At 40.0% G+C, this 21,739-nt stretch overlaps 1 protein-coding gene and 1 non-coding gene across 2 annotated transcripts in view; one reads left to right on the top strand and one right to left on the bottom strand.

Annotated features, from left to right (window-relative positions):
• Positions 1-20,649, bottom strand: part of INTS4 (integrator complex subunit 4) — a 109,347-nt gene extending 88,698 nt beyond the window's left edge. Inside the window, exons 1-3 of the mRNA XM_060018210.1 lie at positions 20,508-20,649; positions 14,617-14,811; positions 1,977-2,094 (exon numbers count right to left, since the gene is read on the bottom strand). Coding sequence (XP_059874193.1) covers positions 1,977-2,094; positions 14,617-14,811; positions 20,508-20,561 — 367 coding nt within the window. The 5' untranslated portion in view covers positions 20,562-20,649. The remainder of the gene's footprint in view (positions 1-1,976; positions 2,095-14,616; positions 14,812-20,507) is intronic.
• On the top strand, positions 5,997-6,103 carry LOC132430422 (U6 spliceosomal RNA). Its single transcript, XR_009520513.1, has one exon. It is a non-coding gene; the product is annotated as a U6 spliceosomal RNA (small nuclear RNA).
• Positions 20,650-21,739: the final 1,090 nt, after the last annotated feature.

Below are 21,739 nucleotides of genomic sequence, written 5' to 3'. Positions count from 1 at the left end.
CTACAACAAGGTAAAACAGAACCACAACAGAAAAAAAAAAAAAGGGAACAAGCCAAAAGGAGCTGAATAACAAACTATAAAGAATAAAATAAAATTAGAAAAATCAAAATATAAATGAATCAACAACAACAAGGTAAAACAGAAACACAACCTAAAAAAATTTAAAAAATTAAAAAAGACCCTTGGCTGTGGGGGCAGAGCTTAGGCAGGGGCAGAACTTAGGCGGGGGTGGGGTTTAGTGTGGGGGAACCTAGGCATAGCACCTGTGGGGAAAGGCAGCACGGCCTGAGGGGGGCCTTGGTGTGCAGAGTTTGGAGTTCAGAGGTAAGGCCCTGGGTGGGGGGGTGTGGACAGAGCTTAGGCTCAGCACTGCTGGACCTCCGAGGGCAGAGGATTAGGCCCAGGACCTCAGCAGGCTCCCCACGGGCCCAAGTGGGCAGGGAAATGCTGGCTGTGCTCCCTTCCATTCCTCCCCTCTCCCGAGGGTCTCCCCTGTCCCTGTTGATCCGCTAACCATGGGTGGGCCCCACCTGGTCTGGGAACCCCTCCCCTCCCCCAGCCACCCCTCAGGGGCGCCGGTCCTATCCCACCTCCACTTCTCCTTCCCCCTCACTCCCCGACATGTCACACTCCCCCTACCCAGTCACTCAGTGGTTCCTACCATCCCCTTCGATGTCTGTGGTCCCCCACCAGTGCCTGGTAGGTGCCCTAGCTGTGCAGAGATGCGAAATCAGCGTCCTCCTACTCTGCCATCTTGACTCCGCCCCCATCAAATTGTTTTATGGTAGTAGTAGGAATACTTTTTAAATTTCTCCCTAATGTCATTACATTGGCATTTCAATAAATGCCAAAAATTTTTTTAAATATATTTTGATTGTTTCCTGTGAATTAAAAGTCTTGGGTCAAAATTCAATACAGGTAAAATTTAAAGTTCCTTCTAACAAAATAAAAAATTCTCAACTTCAACCCATGGGCCACTTATATAAGATATTTGTTATCATTAAACAGTTGTACAGTAAGTGAATTTAGATTGTCTCCTGAGTTCACTGGACCTTTATTACTCTCATAACCTCAAGTTGATAGACTAAATGTTGTCCAATATTTAAATAATATTTGTTTAAATATGTATACCCTAAAATGAAATAAAACTATTTTTTGAAACTACAAACAATTCAAACAAAACTATAGTACTTTCAGGAACAGCCACAAAGGATTTCATTTTATTTAATTTTAGAATAAATATCAAGGCAATGAGGCACTAACCCTATAAGAAAATCTTGTACATAAATAAAACTAGATAATCAAAGAAAAAAAATTTTAAGGTAAAATAGTTTTCCTTTTCACCTAAACACTGAGAATAATTTTAGTGGGCATCAACAAGGAACAAACAGAAAAGGCAACAACATATGAGACTTGGGAGATGTTGCCTTTACAGGAAGTAAACTGTGGGGGACCCCATGACCAGGGCAGCACCAGGGCAGTTTCTGAGTTAGTAGGCACAGTCAACAAAACGTCAACTCTGTCACATACTATGTAACCTTGAACAAGTTAGTTAACTTCTCTGAGCTTCAGTTTCCCAGCCTATAAGATAGGGACAATAGTATCTATCTTATGTCATATGTAAACTATCTTAAGTATATGGCACTTAGTAGAGATCAATAAATGATAGCTATTAAGAGACAAACCTGTATTTTAACTCTAGTGTAAATATATGTACATGGTTTTATTGAATCACCCTCAAATTCCTTTTCAATAACCACCAACACAACAAAATTTTGTTCTACATTGTATACAAAAGGAACTAAAGATTTCTGATCTAATTATACAGCTTTTTCTTTTTTTCTGGCCAGGCCTGCAGCATATGGGGTCTTAGTTCCCCAACCAGGGATCAAACCCATGCCCCCTGCAGTGGCAGCTCAGTCCTAACCACAGGACAGCCAGGGAATTCCCTATATAGCTTTTAAATTGCAACTTACTTTCATTCTGCAGGATGTTAATGGCATCATCCATAATGCAGTCTGGTGAAAATCCTGCTGTCTTTGACAGTAAACCCAACAATGATGCAATTTTCAGTCTCACAGATGGATCATTCTCCTGAAACAAAAGAAGCTATTGTTACATTGATGCTCTACTCTCAGGAACATGGGAAACTAATATCTCAAAACAGAGTCAACAAGTATTTCTTAAGCTTTATTTCTGAAAAATTAACTTTATATGCTTTGGGGGCAGAAAGTTTTTCTCAATCTGTATGTTACACCTAAATACTGCAAAGTGAATGGGGATATTTTATGCCTTCCTGATGTCATTAACTTCTAAGGAGATGTGTGCTTTTGGGATTAAAAGTAACTTTCCTCCACTTTGCAGTAGCATTAGACATGAGTTGCAGCAACTTGGACCACCAACACTGCCAGCACTGGGCACTCAACATTGCTGTCAGCACCACTGTTTTTGGAGCCCCAGAAATTGGGTGCTGCAGCTACTACTGCTATCACCAGAAAGAAGTTTTCGTTCTACCTGTGTTTTTTTGGATCACCAGATCCTGATCAGAAGTCTGGGGCAGGTGATGGGATTTCCCAGGTGGTCCAGTGGTTAAGACTGTGCTCCCAATGCAGGGGGCCCAGGTTCAATCCCTGGACAGGGAACTAGATCCCACATGACACAACTAAAAATCCTGCATGCAGCAACAAAGATCCTGCGTGCCACAAGTAAGACCCGGCGCAGCCAAATAAATAAATATTTTAAAGAAAAGTCTGGGGCAGGTGAATCATTGTCTGGGTCTAGGTCCTGGGTCTGGGGCCCAGGGCAAGAGAGACTAAGACATGAGTTAGCGTGGCCCATTTAGCTTCAATATCGGGAGGTGGTCTCTAATTTGCACCAAGATTCCTATGGTGAGAAATTTTCCCCAAAGACCGAAAGGAACATGTCTTTTTGTTCATCACCATATCGCAAGTATGTAGCACAATATCTGGCACTAAGTAGACAGATGTTCAATAAACATAGGTAAAATAAAAAAAAAAAAAGTACCTTGCCAACGCTAAGATTAAGCAAGCATTTCTGTCCCAAGGACAAAATTACTTAAATGTATGCTCAAAAGATGAAGTGCCTTCTAGATGTGACCCCAGTTTCTAAGGAGGTAACTGGGCACAACAAGAAGGCCTGAAACAGGAGAAGGGACAAAAGATATGCAGTCAGAAGACCCTGAATCCTGGCACACCACTTACCATATGTTCAACCTTGGGAAAGTCATTTTCTTGGGAACTTAAGCTGTGGAGTGCAGCAGAAGGAGAAAGGGCTTTGAAATTGGCCAGATTGAGGTGTGAAGCCTGGACTCACTATGTAATAGCTATATGTCTTGAACAGGCTAATTAATTTCCTAAGCCTCATCTGTGAAATGGGGCTAATAACAACCTCAAACAGCTACTGAGAGGAAAACAACTCACACAGAAATGGGCATACAGAAGGCAATCAAATATTAATGCCCTTCCTTCCTTCCTCTATGATCATCAGTCCTTTCATGTGGAGGGTAATAAAACCTGAACTGAATCCCTATGAATATGGTACTCCGATAGGTACCATAAAGAGCAAATAAAAAACACGTGAAAAATAAGGATGCAATCACCAAGCCCAGAATATGGGAAATTCCACAGGGTAAAATGCCTGGTTTTTAAACAATAAATATCATGGGAAAGAAAAGGTGGTGGGGGGAGGGAATGCTATAGATTAAAAGAAACTGAAAAGGACAGCTAAACTAACGAAATGCAACATGTGAATCCTGCTCAAACAAACCAACTGTAAAAAGACTTTAAGACAATCAGTGAAAGCTGAACATGGACTAGGTATTATACACTATTAAGGATTATTGTTAAGTGTCATTTTTTTAAGTCCTAAAAAAAGTCCTAATTTGTTAAACACAGATAATTAAGTGTTTATAGGTAAAATGATATGTTGCCTGGGATTTGCCCCACCCCCAAAAAAGTAGGGGAATGCACCAAACAAGAAGAGCAAAATGTTGATAATTGTTGAAGCTGGATGAGGAACACTGGAAAGCTCATATTATTTTCTCTCCTTTTGTGTATGTTTGTAAATTTACAAAAAAAAAGTTAACTTTTTAGAAAAATCACATGAAAGTACTTATTCTATCTAAAATGCAAATTAATTTACTCATTCAACAAACATTCAAGGAGTACCTACTATGTTCCGAGCATCATTCTAGCTGCTGGGGATACAACAGTGAATAAAACAGAAGCAATCCCTGCTCTCATAGCGCTTATATTCAAGTGGATAAGACTGGCGAAAGAGGGAATCCTCTGGTGGTCCAGTGGTTAGGACTTGGTGCTTTCACTGCCATGGGCCCAGGTTCAATCCCTGGTCGGGGAACTATGATCGTGCAAGCCGTGTGGCTCGGCCAAAAAGAATAAAAAATTTAAAAATAAAGACTGGCAAAAGAAAATATGTAATTTCAGATGGTAAGCATTCTGAAGAAAAACGACGTGTGTAAGAGGTTAAAGAGTACTGTGGAGAGGCTGTTATAGACAGGACAGTGAGGGAAGTCCACTCTACGGATATGACTTTTGAACAGACACTTAACTGAGTGAGACAGAGAGCAATAGGAAGTTTTAGGGAAGCAGCATTCCAGGCAGAAGAATGTTGCAAACCCAGAATATGGAAGATTCTAAAATGCTGCATTTAAGAATACATACATACCTGTTACAGTGATTCTCTCCAGAGTAATCTCTGGAGAGTGTATTTTGTTTTCTAACTTTTTTATTTGCAGAGGCAAGTCTCATTCTTTATTTTATACACCTCTATACTGCTTGAATTTGTTACAATAAATGCTACAGTTGGGGTTTTTAAAAGAACGTTAAATTTAAAACTCCGCACAAACATTCATAACCCTTCAAAAGCTTCCAGTTTCCTATGGAAAGAAGCCTGAGCTGCTGAGCATGACACAACGGCCTGCCAAGACTGTCCCGTATGTCAGCTCCCACAATTCCCCACCAAGCTTGATGCCATGAGGCTTCAAGTTTCTGTACTTCTGCTCAGATTGCTCCTCTGCCTAAATTGCTCTCCCTGCCTCCCACAGCCACTCCCTCCTGCCCCTCAGGTGTCAGCAACCCCAGGAAGTTTGTCTCTGATGCCTGAACTGGACAAGAGTGCCCTTCCCCTTGGACCACCCAAGCAGCCTGGTGCAACCCTTTATCATGCCCCTCACCAGTGCACTGTAATTATCATAGTGTATTATGTGAGTGTGTCTGTTTCCCCAACCAACCTGTGAGCTGCTAAAGTGACAAGCAGAATGCCCAGAAAGCACTTCGTACATTCTGATAAAAATAAAGGGAAGAGTATAGGAAAAGGAAAAGCCACGTGTCCTACTTAATTCACTCGGTGAATTAAATAATTCATCCATCATCTGTTCAACAGGATTTCCTGAGTACTTACAAGGAGCCACTGTGTTTGGCCATGGGGATACACTGCCCTCATGGAACTTTAAGTTTTAATGGGCAAGGCAAACAATTGTCAAGTAATGTCCAAATACATAATTACAAAGTTGTACTGTAAAGGAAAAATAAAGAGTTCTATGAAAGCATATAACAAACACGGACTTTAATTTGAGGCAGAGAGAAAAGAATAAATAAACGCTCTCAGTCATGAAAGAACACCACAGCTTCCAGAACTGAAAAAGGGGGCAATGTGGCTAAAATGTAGACTACCATGAAATGCGCTACAGAGGCAAGCAGGTGCCACAACTTTTTGAGAATTATGGCAAGTGCCTCTGATAGTGCCCAGAATGTAGCAGGAATTCAATACATATTTGTTCACTGTTGAATAAACAAATGAATAGTCTTTGTCCTAAGAACAATAAAAATCCTTCGAATAACTATAACGAGGAGAGTGACATAAACAGATTCAAATTTCTGAAATACCAAACCAGCCTCAATATAATGATTGGATTGGAGGGGGCAAAAGTAGCCAGAGACAAATTAAGAGTAATTGCGGTGCTTGCTTTGGCAGCACATATACTAAAACTGGGACAATAGAGAGAAAATTTGCATGGCTCCCATGCAAGGATGACATACAAATTCATGAAGCATTCCATATTTCTGAAAAAAAATTTAATCCTTTGAGCAGCGAAAAATAAAAAAAGGAGTACTTGATTAAAAAAATTATAGAACAGCAAAAGAATTTGAATGGTTCCAAAGAATTATTCATCTTTCCATTCATTCTTTTAATAAATTAAATAAAACTTAATACGCGAAAAAAAAAAGAGTATACCGCTATAGTCCAGCAAAAGGCAATGCCAAGACTCCCACTTACGTTAGGGGCAGGCTAGATAATACAGAACAACCTTCCCGCTGAGGAAAACTAGAATCGTATTACAGATGCCAAAATAGAAAAACATGTGTGTGTGACTTCTCAAAGGAAACAATACAATGATATATTTAAAATACTAAAAACAAACAAATAAAGAAAAACAGCCAATCTAAAATTCTACACACAGCAAAAACATCGTTCAAGAAGGGAGGTAGGGGCTTCCCTGGTGACACAGTGATTAAAAATCCACCTGCCAATGCAGGGGACACTGGTTCAAGCCCTGGTCCAGGAAGATCCCACATGCCATGGAGCAACTAAGCCCATGCACCACAACTACTGAGCCTGTGCTCTAGAGCCTGTGAGCCACAACTACTGAAGCCCAAGCACCTAGAGCCCGTGTTCCACAACAAGAGAAGCCACCGCAATAAGAGGCCCATGCACCGCAACGAAGAGTAGCCCCCACTTGCCGCAACTAGAGAAAAACCTATGCACAGCAACAAAGACCCAAAGCAGCCAAAAATAAATTAAATTAAATTAAATTAAATTAAATTAAATTAAAAAAAGAAGGAACATAAAGGGAATTCCCTGGCAGCTCAGTGGTTAGAACTCAGCACTTTCACTGCTGTGGCCCAGGTTCAGTGGCTGGTTGGGGAACTAAGATCCCATAAACCATGCAGCATGGCCAAAAAAAAAAAGAATGGACGTAAAACTTAAAACTTTTCCATACATACAAACACAAAGAATTTGTCACTGAGTGCCACCAGTAAAGTCACAATAAATGGAAATATCAGAGGGTATTCATCAGCCAAAAGGAAAATAATCCCAGATGAATAAACAGTCACAGATACAAGAAGGAAAGAAAAGCAATGATAAATACATGTGGGTAAATGATAAATACATAGGTAAACTTAAACGAATATTGCCTGTAGAAAATAACAATGTCTTCCAGAGTGAAAAATGGAGAATTAAAACATAAAATTTCATTCACACATGTAAGTCAGGAAGGTGGATAAATGAAGTTAAAGTCCTCACATTGTTCAAAATAGAAACTGTACCATTTAACACTTGACTTTGATCAGTCAAGAATTCATGTAATAGCTAGGTTATAACCAGTAAAAGAAGTGTAAAAGAATATATAACTCCCAAGCTAATAAAAAAGGGGTGGAGGAGAGAATTTTTTTAAAAGAGTCAATGCAAAAGATCGCAAGAAATGAGAGAAAAGAAAAGAACACTGAGCAGGTAAGACAAATAGAAGGCATTTAATAAGAGGGTAGATTTAAACCGGCATATATCAATAAACACATTAAATGTAATGAACTAAATGCTCCAATTGAAAAACACTGTCAAGTGAAATTTTTAAAAAACTAACTACATGTTTTTTACATGGGTCATAAAATAAAATGCTATAAAAAAGATGAAAATAAAAAGTAGAAATAGGTATACCATGTAAACTTTAATCAAGAGATAGTTGGTATCATAATATTAATATCAAAGTCATTATATGCTGATATGATTATTTGTAAAGAATCCAAAATCTACACATAATTTATTAAAATTGTTAAATGAGCTTAGCAAGGTTGTTAGATATAGGATTTAATAAGCAAAAATCAATTGCATTTCTGAATATCCATTCTGTACTGTTAGAAAATAAAATTTTTTAAACATATCATTTACAATAACAAAATATTAACTACCTAGGAATAACTAACAAAAAGAAGTACAAAAGGACTTTCCTGGTGGTGCAGTGGTTAAGAATCCGCCTGCCAATGCAGGGGACACGGGTTCGAGCCCTGGTCTGGCTCAAAATTTATAAAGAAATTAAAAGACCAAGAACAATTAATATATTCTTAAAGAAGAGGAAGGTGGGAGAAGTTGTCCTACCAGATGTCAAGATTTATTATAATGTTATGCTAAGACAGCATGGTATTGGCACAAGAATAAATAAACGGAACAGTAGAAGAGACAGCCCTGAAACATACCCACCCATATACAGACACTTAATTTACCAGAAAGGTGGTACTGCAAAACAATGGGGAAAGGACATTCTTTTCAGTAAATGGTGCTGGGACATTTGGACTTCCATACACTAAAGCATCACACACACAAATCAATTCCATGTATGAAAAACAAATAATAAGCTTCTAATAATAATGTAGCAAAATGTCTTAATGAGCTCAGGGTAGATAAACCCTTCTTATATCAATCAGACAAGAAAAGCACAAAATATAACTCAAAAGACTGTCAAATTGGGTTACATTAAGAACTTATTTTCATCAAAATACAACATTAAGGGACTAAAAAGGGAGAAGATATTTGTAACATGTATAACCAAAGAACTTGTACCCAGAATATAAAGAATTCCCACAAAGCAATAAGGGAAAAAAAAAAAATTTGTAAAATAGGCAAGAGACATACATAGGTATTACCCAAAAGAATATCCAGTTAAACGTATTAAAGTTGCTCCCCTTTATAGTAATCTAAGAAATGCAAATTAAAGCCACAGTGACTACACATCCACAGGAATTGTCAAAATGAAGAAAATCGGGCTTCCCTGGTGGCACAGTGGTTGAGAATCTGCCTGCCAATGCAGGGGACACGGGTTCGAGCCCTGGTCTGGGAGAATCCCACATGCCGCGGAGCAACTAGGCCCGTGAGCCACAACTACTGAGCCTGCGCGTCTGGAGCCTGTGCTCCGCAACAAGAGAGGCCGCGATAGTGAGAGGCCCGCGCACCGCGATGAAGAGTGGCCCCTGCTCGCCGCAACTGGAGAGAGCCCTCGCACAGAAACGAAGATCCAACACAGTCAAAAATAAATAAATAAATTTATTTTTAAAAAAAATGAAGAAAATCAATTGCAGCTATTGGAAAGTATGTGGAACAACTGGAACTCTCACACAGTGCTAATACGAGTGTAAACTGGTATTATCACTTTGGAAAACAGTTGGCTCAGTAATTCCACTCCAGGGTATATACTACACAGAAATGCAAGCCATGCACAGCAAGAGACTTGTATAAAAATGTCTGTGGCAATATTTCTTATAATAGCTAAAACCTGGAAACAGTCTAAATGTCCATCAATAATAGAATGAATAAATAAATTATGGTATACTCATACAATGAAATCTTTTTTTTTTTTTCTTTTTTTTGCGGTACGCGGGCCTCTCACTGTTGTGGCCTCTCCCATTGCGGAGCACAGGCTCCGGACGCGCAGCCTCAGCGGCCATGGCTCACGGGCCCAGCCGCTCCACGGCATGTGGGATCCTCCCGGACCGGGGCACGAACCCGTGTCCCCTGCATCGGCAGACGGACTCTCAACCACTGTGCCACCAGGGAAGCCCGAAGTCTTATACTGTAGTAAAAATGAATGAACTACAGCTACAGTTAATAATATAGATAAATCTCACAGAATTTTGAGCAAAAGTCCCACAAAAAAAGATACATACAGAGAGGGAGGGAGGGAAAGAGGAAGGAAGGAAGGAAGGAAGGAAGGGAGGGAGGGAGGGAGGGAGGGAGGGAGGGAGTGTGTTTTTTTTAACCAAATAAATCTGTATTTAGTACAAGTTTAAATGGTAAAAAAAATTTTTAAAGGAATTTTTTACCCCAAAAGTCAGGAGAGTAGTGGTTATCTTTGGGAAAGGGGGGAGAAACAATTAGAAGGAGTTTTGAGGGGGCCTATGGGAGGCTGATTATATTCCATTTCTTGACCTGGATGGTAGTCACATACGGTGTTCATGTTGATCAATAGGCTATATGAGGTTTTTCTACGTATTCTTTACATGTTATATTTCATGATAAAGCTTAAAAATATGATAGTTAGGACTTCCCTGGCGGTCCAGCAGTTAAGACTCTGCACTTCCACTGCAGAGGGTGCGGGTTCGATCCCTGGTTAGGGAACTAAGATCCTGATGCTGTGTGGTGCAATCAAAAAATTAAAAAATAATAATAATAAATTAAAAATATGACAGTTGTTTATATTACTGAGGTAATGGAAACAGAGAGGTAGATGGACTTAAGAGATATTTAGAAGGTAAAATCAACATGAGTTGGTGAGGAAGGGAATATGGAGAGAGGAAAGGGTGAGGGTTATATTTAGGATCCTTCTTGGGTTTCTGATTTGAGGGTCTATATTGTTGGTGGTACACTTCTTGCTATAAGTTAAACTGGAGAATGAAGGGAGATACCAAATTCAGTTTTGAACACAAATAAAAGCCAATTCTTTATGGACTTCAAATCATTAAAATAACATCATCAAATCAAGTAATTGTCTTTCAGAGACAATAGATTAGTCAAATACCCTAATTCTGCAGTGAAAGAGGACAGAAAAGATACATAGCCTTTCAATGGTCTGGAATGGAGTCACAGACCTCCAAACACAAGGGAGCAGCACAGAAAACAGAAGTACTAAGTCTAGCAGATAAGAGGAAGGCAAGGAGGAAAGAGAGTATCTGACCTAGTAACATTCTTTCTTCATCTAGATACTTTACTCAAGTTCTCCTACTTTCTGAAATTATCCCCTGGTACCCTTCATGCCTAAGCTTAAAACTGCCTCGGGGGAAGGCCTCTCTAATAATTGCTCTTCTCACATTAAAACTGTCCTTGTTCAGGCTTTCCTCATCTTGCTGTAGACTTATCAGTCTCCTAGTTGGTCACCCTAACTCCCGCTTGCCCTCATTCAGTTCCTCCATCCTCCATACCGCCCCCGAGAGTGACATGTCTAAAACAAAAACCCCCAAGGTAGAATACAAGAACCTTCCATTAGACAAGATTTCTAGTCTAAAGTAAAGAGTTCTCAATTTAAAATCTACACCAGGGACTTCCCTGGTGGCGCAGTGATTAAGAATCCGCCTGCCAACGCAGGAGACACGGGTTCGAGCCCTGGTCCGGGAAGATCCCACATGCCACGGAGCAACTAAGCCCGTGTGCCACAACTACTGAGCCTGAGCTCTACTGAGCCTGAGCTCTAGAACCCACAAGCCACACTGCTGAACCCAAATGGCACGACTACTGAAGCCCGTGGGCCTAGAGCCTGTGCTACGCAACAAGAGAAGCCACCGCAATGAGAAGCCCGCGCACCGCTACGAAGAGTAGCCCCCGCTCGCCGCAACTAGAGAAAGCCCACACACAGCAACGAAGACCCAACACAGCCAAAAATAATTAATTAATTTAAAAAGTAATAAAATAAAATAAAATCTACAGCAGCCAAACTACCTGTATTTCTTCTAACGTGATAAGTTATTTCACATCTCGATGCCTTTGCTCACAATTGCTCCTTCTTTCTAAAACGTCTTTCCTCCTACTTTCCAACTACCCATAATCTGATTAAGATTCATCTTAAGCATCACTACTCTATAATGCCCTTCTAGGCCCGTGCTCCCAAGTACAATTGATTACCCTCTTCTTTAAAGTTATATCATAACCTGTCTCAGATTTCGTAGCACCTATAACATTGTATTATTATCCATTTTTTGTCTAATCTACCCAACTAGACTCAGATCAGGGATCATATATTAATCTCTGTATCATCAACATGAAGCACAAGGCCTGGCACAGAATTAGAATTCAGAACACTTCGAGTGAATGAAAAAAATAAACAAATGAATAACTCAAGCCCTTACCATCTATATATCACATATATATTTGATCTACCAACTATACTACTGGCCCTTAAAGGACAAAGAACATGTCTCACAGTTCCCAACATCCTCCACAGCAACTAACACAGTAGTATAAGTGAAGAACCCCTCATGTGAAATATTAACAAGTTCAGCTACAGAAAACCTTGGATGAGAAAAGCAGAAGCCAAAGTAGTTATCTACTAAAATACAAGATACCACATTTCTGTATAAAATAGAAGAATAAAAAAACACTATAGTCATCAATCTAGAAATGGACCCATTTATCATCCCTCCTCCTTTCCTCTGGGGCTAGAATCTGCTAGACTAATGCACACAGCATGGCCTGGTTAAAGAGCTTGGGGTCTGACATCAGAATGCCTGAGTCCAATTTTTCTTTTAGACATGGTAACGGTATTGTGATTATGTTTTTAAAAAGAGTCTTTATTGTTTAGAGATATAAACTGAAATTTATGAATAAAATGATATGATGCCAGGAATTTGTTTTCACAAGAATCTGGTAGAGGGTGAGAGTGGAGGAAATGGAAGTGGACAGTAGGAGTGGGGGTGGGAATAAAACAAATTTAGACATAAAATGATAATTGTTGAAGATGGGTAATGAGTACATGGGAATTAAACTATTCTCTCTAATTGTATACATAGTTGAAATGTTCCATGACAAAAAGTTGAAAACAAAATTCCATACAGTCCAGCAATTCCACCCCTGGGTATTTATCAGAAGAAAACAAAAATACTAATTCCAAAAGATATACGCACCCCTATGTTTGTTGCAGCATTATCACAGCCAAGATTCGGAAGCAACGTTAAGTGCCCATCAATAAATGAATGGATAAAGAAGACGTGATTTATATATACAATGGAATATTACTCAGCCATAAAAAAAGAATGAAACCTTGCCATTTGCGACAACATGGATGGACCGAGAGGGTATTATGCTAAGTGAAATAAGTCAGAGAAAGACAAACACCGTATGATTTCAGTTACATGTGGAATCAACAAAACAAAACAAATGAATAAAAAAAAAAAACAACAACAACAAATGAATAAACACAACAAAACAGAAAGAGAGTCATAGATATCAAGATACATAGGTGTTTGCCAGAGGGGAAGGGGTTGGGGGGGAGGAGAGAAATAGGTGAGGAAGATTAAGAGATATAAACTTCCAGTTGCAAAATAAATGAGTCATGGGTATGAAATGTACAGGGTGGGGAATATAGTCAATAACTATTTAATATTTTGTATGGTGACAAATCATAACTCAACTTATTGTGGTGAACATTTTGAAATGTATGGAAATACTGAATCACTATACTGTGTAACAGGAACTAACATAGTGTTGTAGAAAACAAGGCATTTTACAAAACAACTGACCAAATTTCTTTAACAGGTCAATGTCACCAAAATAATAAAAATTGTTCTAGATTTTTAAAAAAGCAAATGCCATGTGTGGAGACAGTTTGCATTTCGATTTGAACAAATCAACTATAACAAGATATTTGGGGAACAACTAGAGAAATGTGAATATGGACTATTTGTTAGATGACGTTAATTTTACTTGAGATGCTTAGATGGTTATATTTTTTAAGTGTCCCTTTGTAAGAGGTATTTACTGAACTATTTAGGGAAAAATATTATGATACTTTAAAAAACTTCAGGAAAACAAACTGAGCAAATTTGACAAAATATTAATAACTATTTAATCCCAAAGATGGGTATTTGGCAGTTCATACAGTATTCTCTACTTTTCTATAAGCTCAATAATTTTCATACTAAAGTTTAAAATCCGAAGTCATCTGTGATTCAAATATTTGAAAATTATTTCTTCTTTTACTTCAGATCTTACTTACAAATAAAAACTGAAAAATAAACCATTTTGCAAATTTCATTTTCTGCTTAAAATATTTCCTCTATTTAACTATGCATGAATTGATGTTTTTTTCTAACCCATGAAAATAGAGAAATAAAATGCCACTAAGCTAAAAAAGTAAAAAAAAAAAAAAAAGGGCTATTGCAGTTAGATATGAGGGCCTTGAATTAAAGCAGTAACAGCAGAATGAGAGGACTATATGCCAGAGACAAATCTGGTTACAGAAGGGTCATGGTTGAAGTTAACTCCTCCTTTGTGCTCCAATGCACTCTCAGTACTCTGAGCAATTTGATGCATTTTATCATTCACATCTGTTTCCATCTAGATACTGTAACCTTTTTTTTTTTTTTTTGACTGCATTGGGTCTTCTTCGCTGCGTGTGGGCTTTCTCTAGTTGCTGCAAGCAGGAGCTACTCTTCATTGCGGTGCATGGGTTTCTCAATGCAGTGGCATCTCTTGCTGTGGAGCACGGGCGCCAGGCGCGCAGGCTTCAGTAGTTGTGGTGCACAGGCTTAGTTGCTCCACAGCATGTGGGATCTTCCCGGACCAGGGCTGGAACCCGTGTCCCCACTCTGCCACCAGGGAAGCCCCTGAAAGCTTCTGATAATAGGATCTTTTTGGACCTTTTGGATCTTTTTTATCTCTGTATCCACAGTGCCTAGCACATGGAAGACACTCAGTAAAAGACTGTTGAATGAACACGTTATTATTTATTTTGCATATTAACCTATTCTGCAGACACATGATACAACTCCTATACATACTCCCATACACACTCTCATCAGGTCCTCAAGACCTTCTTACCTTGTAATAATGTTCCAAGAGAATCCTGACTACTCCCTCCACACTTTCTGCCTCCACAGGCTTCCTGGCAAACTGAAGTAGGTACTGCAAAGCATCTGCTGGGGAGGTAGCCTTACACAGATCTATGTGGAGTGCTGCAGATTTACTTGGTTTTGTCAGTCGGAGTTTCTTAGTAGCAATTTCCTCCTGCTGTTGCTGCAAGAGGGTAGGAAAGATAAAACATGAAAACTTGACTGAAAACAGAGAGCTGCAAATTTAACTTTACCTTGTTTGATGGAAATAATTTTTCCTATACCAAAATAATGTATTTAGGTAACAGACCCAGCTTAAACAAAAAGCAGTGTTATGAACTGGGAAAGGAGCCAACTGGAGACAAAGCTATGAGTCCCAATTTTGCTTTTCACTAGCTCCTACAGCTTTGGGCAAGTTATTTAACTTCTCTAAGTCTCAGTTTCTTTCTCTGTAAAGTAGGTCCACGAATATTTTGTTCTGCCTATCTCTTAGGATTGCTGTACCTTTAGGGTTAAGAGGACATACAAAGGATCTGCTCCACTCCTTATTAGAAAAGAAATCTCAATTCGACAAATATATTCAGACTGTGCTGAGGCACTTACTAGGCTCACCTTGCCTCCTAAGAAAACTACAACTGATGGGAATGGTCTGCAGCTTACACTGAGGAAAAAAATCTTCCTCTCATAACAGATGACTATTTTCACCCAAATCATTCTACCTTTGTTAGAAGGATGGTCAGTATAGGAAAGAAATACATTGCCATATGCCTAGCAAACTGCAGCTACTTAACAAATATTTACTGAATGATTGATTTGGAATTAGAAGTTGTCTCTGATTCCAACTCTGCTGCTCTATTCTAAGTATGTCATGATTCACATTTTTATCATCCATAAAAAACAGAAATGATGACCTACCACTAGTCTATCTCAATCAGGGATCCTCATCTGAACCACAGAACACACAAAATTAGCTGAGTAACTATTTTCTCAACTTTCCCAAGGATGGTGCCTAACCAGAACTATTCTAGATGCATCTGTTACATATGATGAGTGCCAGAAAGTTCACGTAAAAGAGAACCTGTTACTCCAGGGCTTACGTAAGGCCCTGGTGTGTAGATATAGAGAAGATCACAACAGAAGATAAAAGTTGTAATCAATAGTAATCATCAGAAAACTACTAGAGCTAATCAACGAACTTGGTAAAGTTGTAGGATACAAAATTAATGCACAGAAATCACTTGCATTCCTATACACTAAAAATGAAAGATCAAAAAGAGAAATTAAGGAAACAATCCCATTCACCATTGCAATAAAAAGAATAAAATACCTAGGAATAAACCTACATAAGGAGGTAAAAGACCTATACTCAGAAAACAGCAAGACACTGATGAAAGAAATCAAAGATGACACAAACAGATGGAGAGATATACCATGTTCTTGGATTGGAAGAATCAACACTGTGAAAATGACTATACTACCCAAAGCAATCTACAGATTCAATGCAATCCGTATCAAATTACCAATGGCATTTTTCACAGAACTAGAACAAAAAAATCTTAAAATTTGTATGGAGACACAAAAGACCCTGAATAGCCAAAGCAATCTTGAGAAAGAAAAATGGAGCTGGAGGAATTAAGACTCCCTGACTTCAGACTATATACTACAAAGCTACAGTAATCAGGACAATATGGTACTGGCACAAAAACAGAAATATAAATCAATGGAACAGGATAGAAAACCCACAGATAAACCCACGCACCTATGGTCGACTAATCTATAACAAAGGAGGCAAGGATATACAACGAAGAAAAGACAGTCTCTTCAATAACTGGTGCTGGGAAAACTGGACCGCTTACAGGTAAAAGAATGAAATTAGAACACTCCCTAACACCATACACAAAAATAAACTCAAAATGGATTAAAGACCTAAATGTAAGGCTGGACAGTATAAAACTCTTAGAGGAAAACAGAGGAAGAACACTGTCATAAATCACAGCAAGCTCTTTCTTGATCCACCTCCTAGAGTAATGGAAATAAAAACAAAAATAAACAAATGAGACCTAATGAAACTAAAAAACTTTTGCACAGCAAAGGAAACTATAAACAAGATGAAAAGACAACCCTCAGAATGGGAGAAAATATTTGCAAACGAATCAATGGACAAAGGATTAATCTCCAAAATATATAAACAGCTCATGCAGCTCAATATTAAAAAAACAAACAACTCAATCAAAAAATGGGCAGAAGACCTAAATAGACATTTCTCCAAAGAAGACATACAGATGGCCAAGAAGCACATGAAAAGCTGCTCAACATCACTAATTATTAGAGAAATGCAAATCAAAACTACATGAGGTATCACCTCACACCAGTTAGAATGGGCATCATCAGAAAATCTACAAACAAATGCTGAAGAGGGTGTAGAGAAAAGGGAACCCTCTTGCACTGTTGGTGGGAATGTAAATTAATACAGCCACTATGGAGAACAGTATGGAGTTTCCTTAAAAAACTAAAAATAGAATTACCATATGACCCAGCAATCCCACTACTGGGCATATACCTGGAGAAAACCATAATTCAAACACACATGCACCCCAATGTTCACTGAAGCACTATTTACAATAGCCAGGTCATGGAAGCAACCTAAATGCCCACAGACAGACGAATGGATAAAGAAGATGTGGTACATACATACAATGGAATATTACTCAGGCATAATAGGGAACGAAATTGGGTCATTTGTAGAGACATGGATGGACTTAGAGACTGTCATACAGAGTAAAGTAAGTCAGAAAGAGAAAAACAAATATCGTATATTAACACATATATGTGGAATCTAGAAAAATGGCACAGATGAATCAGTTTGCACACAGAAATGGAGACACAGATGCAGAGAACAAACGTATGGACACCAAAGGGGGAAAGGGGTGAGGGGTGGTGGTGGGATGAATTGGAAGATTGGGATTGACATATATACACTAATACATATAAAAAAGATAACTAATAACCTGCTGTATTAAAAATAAAATTCAAAAAAAATTTTTCCTTAACGCTTGATGCATCATAATGATACCTTGAGCAATCACCTCTTTACAAATTTACACTTCTACAGAGAAGAGACTAGGATTATTCTAGACAGGAACATGGCATGGCATAATAAAAAGACCAAGGGCTTTGAAGTCAGAGGAATTTGAGTTCAATTACCACTTACTAGCTAGAGGAGGCCTTCTCCTTCTTCTATAAAAAGGAATACAATACCTACATCATAGGGATATTTAAGAAGTCTAAAGTATAATGTCTTTATTGTGCAAACACATAATAAGCACTAGATACATATCAGTTCTCTCTCCCTCATCTTCATAGCAGAGGAAAAATAAGAGAAGCAGTAAGATCTCATTTCATCACTCCATGGTAACCATGCATGAACAATGAAGTGAAGAAATGAGCTCTTCTCTTAAAATCCTTACCAATTTCCATCCTATTCCACACAAATTTGGTCTTCAGTGTTATCTGGGCTGCAGTTAGGTCAAAAGATTGGAAAGATTTTTTTCCCTAGGGAGTATATAAGGAGAAGGACAGACCAATATCTGCTATCATTCAACCACCTACAACATTTTAGTGAGCCAGGCCTTATGGTCTATCCAGGGAACACAGATGAACCACGCATCATCTCTGCCCTCGAGGAGCCCAAACTGGTGGGGAGATATGTACACTAGTAATTATAGTAGCACTCAGTGATAAGTACAAATAGATGAGTGCTACAGAAGCAGGGGAGGAGAGACTAGAGCAAAAATATAAGTCCACTGAGTGGAGAACAAAGAGAGAGGGAAGCATGACATCCATTCTATGTAAAGGAGACAATAGATACAAAAGTTTGGAGAGGTGCAAACACGTGGCATGCTGGAGGAGGGGTGAGTAGTCTTGGTAAGGGGGAACAACAGAATACTGGAAAGAAAGGAAGTGACATTTCACAACAAAGTGAAAGTAGTTAATGCCACTGAACCCTACACTTAAAAAATGGTTAAAATGATAAATTCTGTGTTATATATATTTTGCCACAATTTTTTAAAAAGGGGGGCAAACGAAACAGAGCCAGGAAATTCCAAAAAGCAAGCCACAGAAGAGGGAGCTCTGTGAAGTCAGAAAGCTTTCCTGAATGTTGACTCATTTTAAAAGTTGAGGAAAACTAATTTCACATAAGAAGGAGCAACAAAAGAGTGTAAAGGTAAATATCAAAGTTATTTTCAGAAAAAAACAAGAATAAGAAGCAAACTAACTTCCCTACACACAATGGGAATACGTCACAAAGTGTCCACAAAACAAAAAAGGCAGTGATACAGCTAGAAGGAATACTGTTAAATCACAAAGAGCTAGGAAGTTTGGCTAGGGAGTTTTTACAAAAAGAAATAGCTGTTAAAAAAAAGGGTTGGGGGGGGGGGCTTCCCTGGTGGCGCAGTGGTTAAGAATCCGCCTGCCAATGCAGGGGACACAGGTTCAAACCCTGGTCCAGGAGGATCCCACACGCCACGGAGCAACCAAGCCCGTGCACCACAACTACTGAGCCTGCTCTCTACAGCCTGCAAATCACAACTACTGAGCCCGTGTGCCACAACTGCTGAAGCCCGCGCACCTAAAGCCCGTGCTCCGCAACAAGAGAAGCCACCGCAGTGAGAAGCCCGCGCACCACAACGGAGTAGCCCCAACTCGCCGCAACTAGAAAAAGCCCGCGCGCAGCAACCAAGACCCAACGCAGCCAACAATAAATAAATAAATTTATTTATTTTAAAAAAACAAGTAGCTGTAAAAAGAGGAAGACTTGATTTGTCGATGCAATTACCTCTTTGTACTACAATCACAGATATGCCGTTCCGTATCTCCCACTCGCCTGTGAGTTCCTAAAGGACAGGGACCCTACTGTGTATTGGACTTTGTAGCTCAGCACCTTTTACCATACCTAATACGTAGTAACCACTCTTTTACTCAGTAAACTCTTGTTGAAGGAATAAATGAAATGTTTAAGGATCAGTGTCCTGCTGGATGGTCTAAAGCTTGCTACTCCACAAGTCTGTGGATGGAAGGATGCTACTGACTGGCATCAATTGAGGGCTTCTCGGAAGTGCAGATTATTGCCTCACCTCCCCGGCCCGATTTACTTACTGAGTAGAATCTACATTTTAAAAAGACCCCAGGTGATTTGGATACACAAAATCTGAGAAGCACGACACAAGGTATGACGTGGGATCAACCTCTACTTCAGCTATATATATGAGGAAATACAAGGAGAATCACTAACTGCTGACACGGGTTTGGCCCACGAGTCCTTAAACAACTCTAAAGGAGGAAGGTATTGCCCTCCTCCCTAGGTGAACTGTTCCACCAATGGAAAGTTCCACCCCTATGAAGCCTGTGACCCTCGCCTGCTCCGACTGGGTCTTGAGGATTTCTATAGGCTCCTCTTCCAATCCCTTGAGCTCTGCATACAGCCAACTTGTCCCTGGGCGCTTTTTTTGTAACGGGAGTTGGGAGGCAATTTGCCACTAACTGGCTCATACTCCACCAGAAGCCTCAAAGTCCTCATCTGTAAAATGAGGATGCTAATGTAATACGAATAAAATGAAGTAACGAATAAGATATTTTCGTAGATTGTAAAGCTCTGTTTGTTTCTTCTAATAATTTTTTAGTGTCAGACTGCACGTATTAATGCTGACAACAACAGCGGCAAACGACACGCCCACTAAAGTGTAGCCTCAGAGACGCTGCCTACCAAAGCAGTAGGCATTCAACCCAGCTTTGTGGCGCCTGGTCTGGCAAAGTGCCTGGAGCGTGGAGAACCTTCGCCTACCCCCGACCGGTGCCGGGACCTTTCCTTCCAGAGCTTACCTGAACCACCTTAGTGAATTCCTCGTACACCCGCTTCTTCAGGTGCGCCGCCATGGCCGTCCGCGGACCCTCTCAGCTTCCGTACCCGAGGAGGGAGGTGGAGCGGAGGAGTCCGGAAAACCTGCCCAGGCCGGAGGAACCAGCCACGGTCCCACAAGGCAGTGGGGTTCCGGAAAAGAGAGGCCGCTTCCGGCTGCTCGACTGTCCTGTCGCTGTGCCGCTGGATTTGGTCGCCTACGCCACCTGCGCCGGTGAAAGGTAAGCCAGAGCGAGAGCGTAGCGCAGGGGGCGGGGCTTCTGGTGGGAGGAGCCGGGAGGGAAAGGCTAAAGGAGCCAATGGGGGATTTGGGGAGCTTGCTGTTGATCTGAGTGACGGAGAGACTGGCGGGGGAACAGAGCCCAGGAAGGAAGGAAGTACTATCGGGTAAAGGGCAGAGGTGGAGCTTTCCAGAGCTAGAGACAAAACCTGGAGCTGTGTAAGGATTTTGACTCAGGAGATAAGGGAAAGAGGTCAAACTGACGTTCGCATCATTCATTGCTGTTCACAGTATTTGCCATCTGTATGTTGCCTGCACTCTCCTCTTGGTCAAGCCATTACTGGAAAAGTGGTTCACCTTAGTGAACCCAAAAGACACGACTAAGCCAAAGTTAGGAATAAGGAAGGATATATTACTTGCAGCAAGTAAAGAAAACAAAGAATCTTCCCCAATGCATTGTCTCTCCAAACAGGAAAATTGGGGAAGCGTTAAGCTAAGGGAGCGTACATATTCATGAAGGGGCTTGAGCAGAGGAGAATTCATCGTAGAATTGGGGCAGAGGTCAACAGAGTCCAGGCTTTAGTTGATTGAAGTCAGGAGGGTCGACATCATCATTCCGTCTTCCACCTAGGTGGGGAGCCTTAGTTCCTGTAGAACCCAAAGACATGTATCAGATTGTTATGTATATGCCTTGGGGAGAAGCTTGTTTCTTTTTTTTTTTGCCATGTCTCATGGCATGCGGGATATTAGTTCCCCAACCAGGGATCGATCCTGCACCCCCTGCAGTGGAAGCTCTGAGTCTTAACCACTGGACCACTGGGGAAGTCCCAGAAACTTGTTTCTTGACTGCTTTTCCTTTGTTCCTGCATTCCCTCACTTAATTAATTACCGAGACCTATTCAAGGACAAATGTGGTCAGGCTTAGGTCACAAAATGGCTTAGGCCAAAAATTGCTTCCCTTATGTCAAGAAAGCC

The sequence above is a fragment of the Delphinus delphis genome, chromosome 8 (genome assembly GCF_949987515.2).
Source record: "Delphinus delphis chromosome 8, mDelDel1.2, whole genome shotgun sequence".
Classification (NCBI taxonomy): domain Eukaryota; kingdom Metazoa; phylum Chordata; class Mammalia; order Artiodactyla; family Delphinidae; genus Delphinus; species Delphinus delphis.
This window is presented reverse-complemented; position numbering and strand designations above follow the sequence as displayed.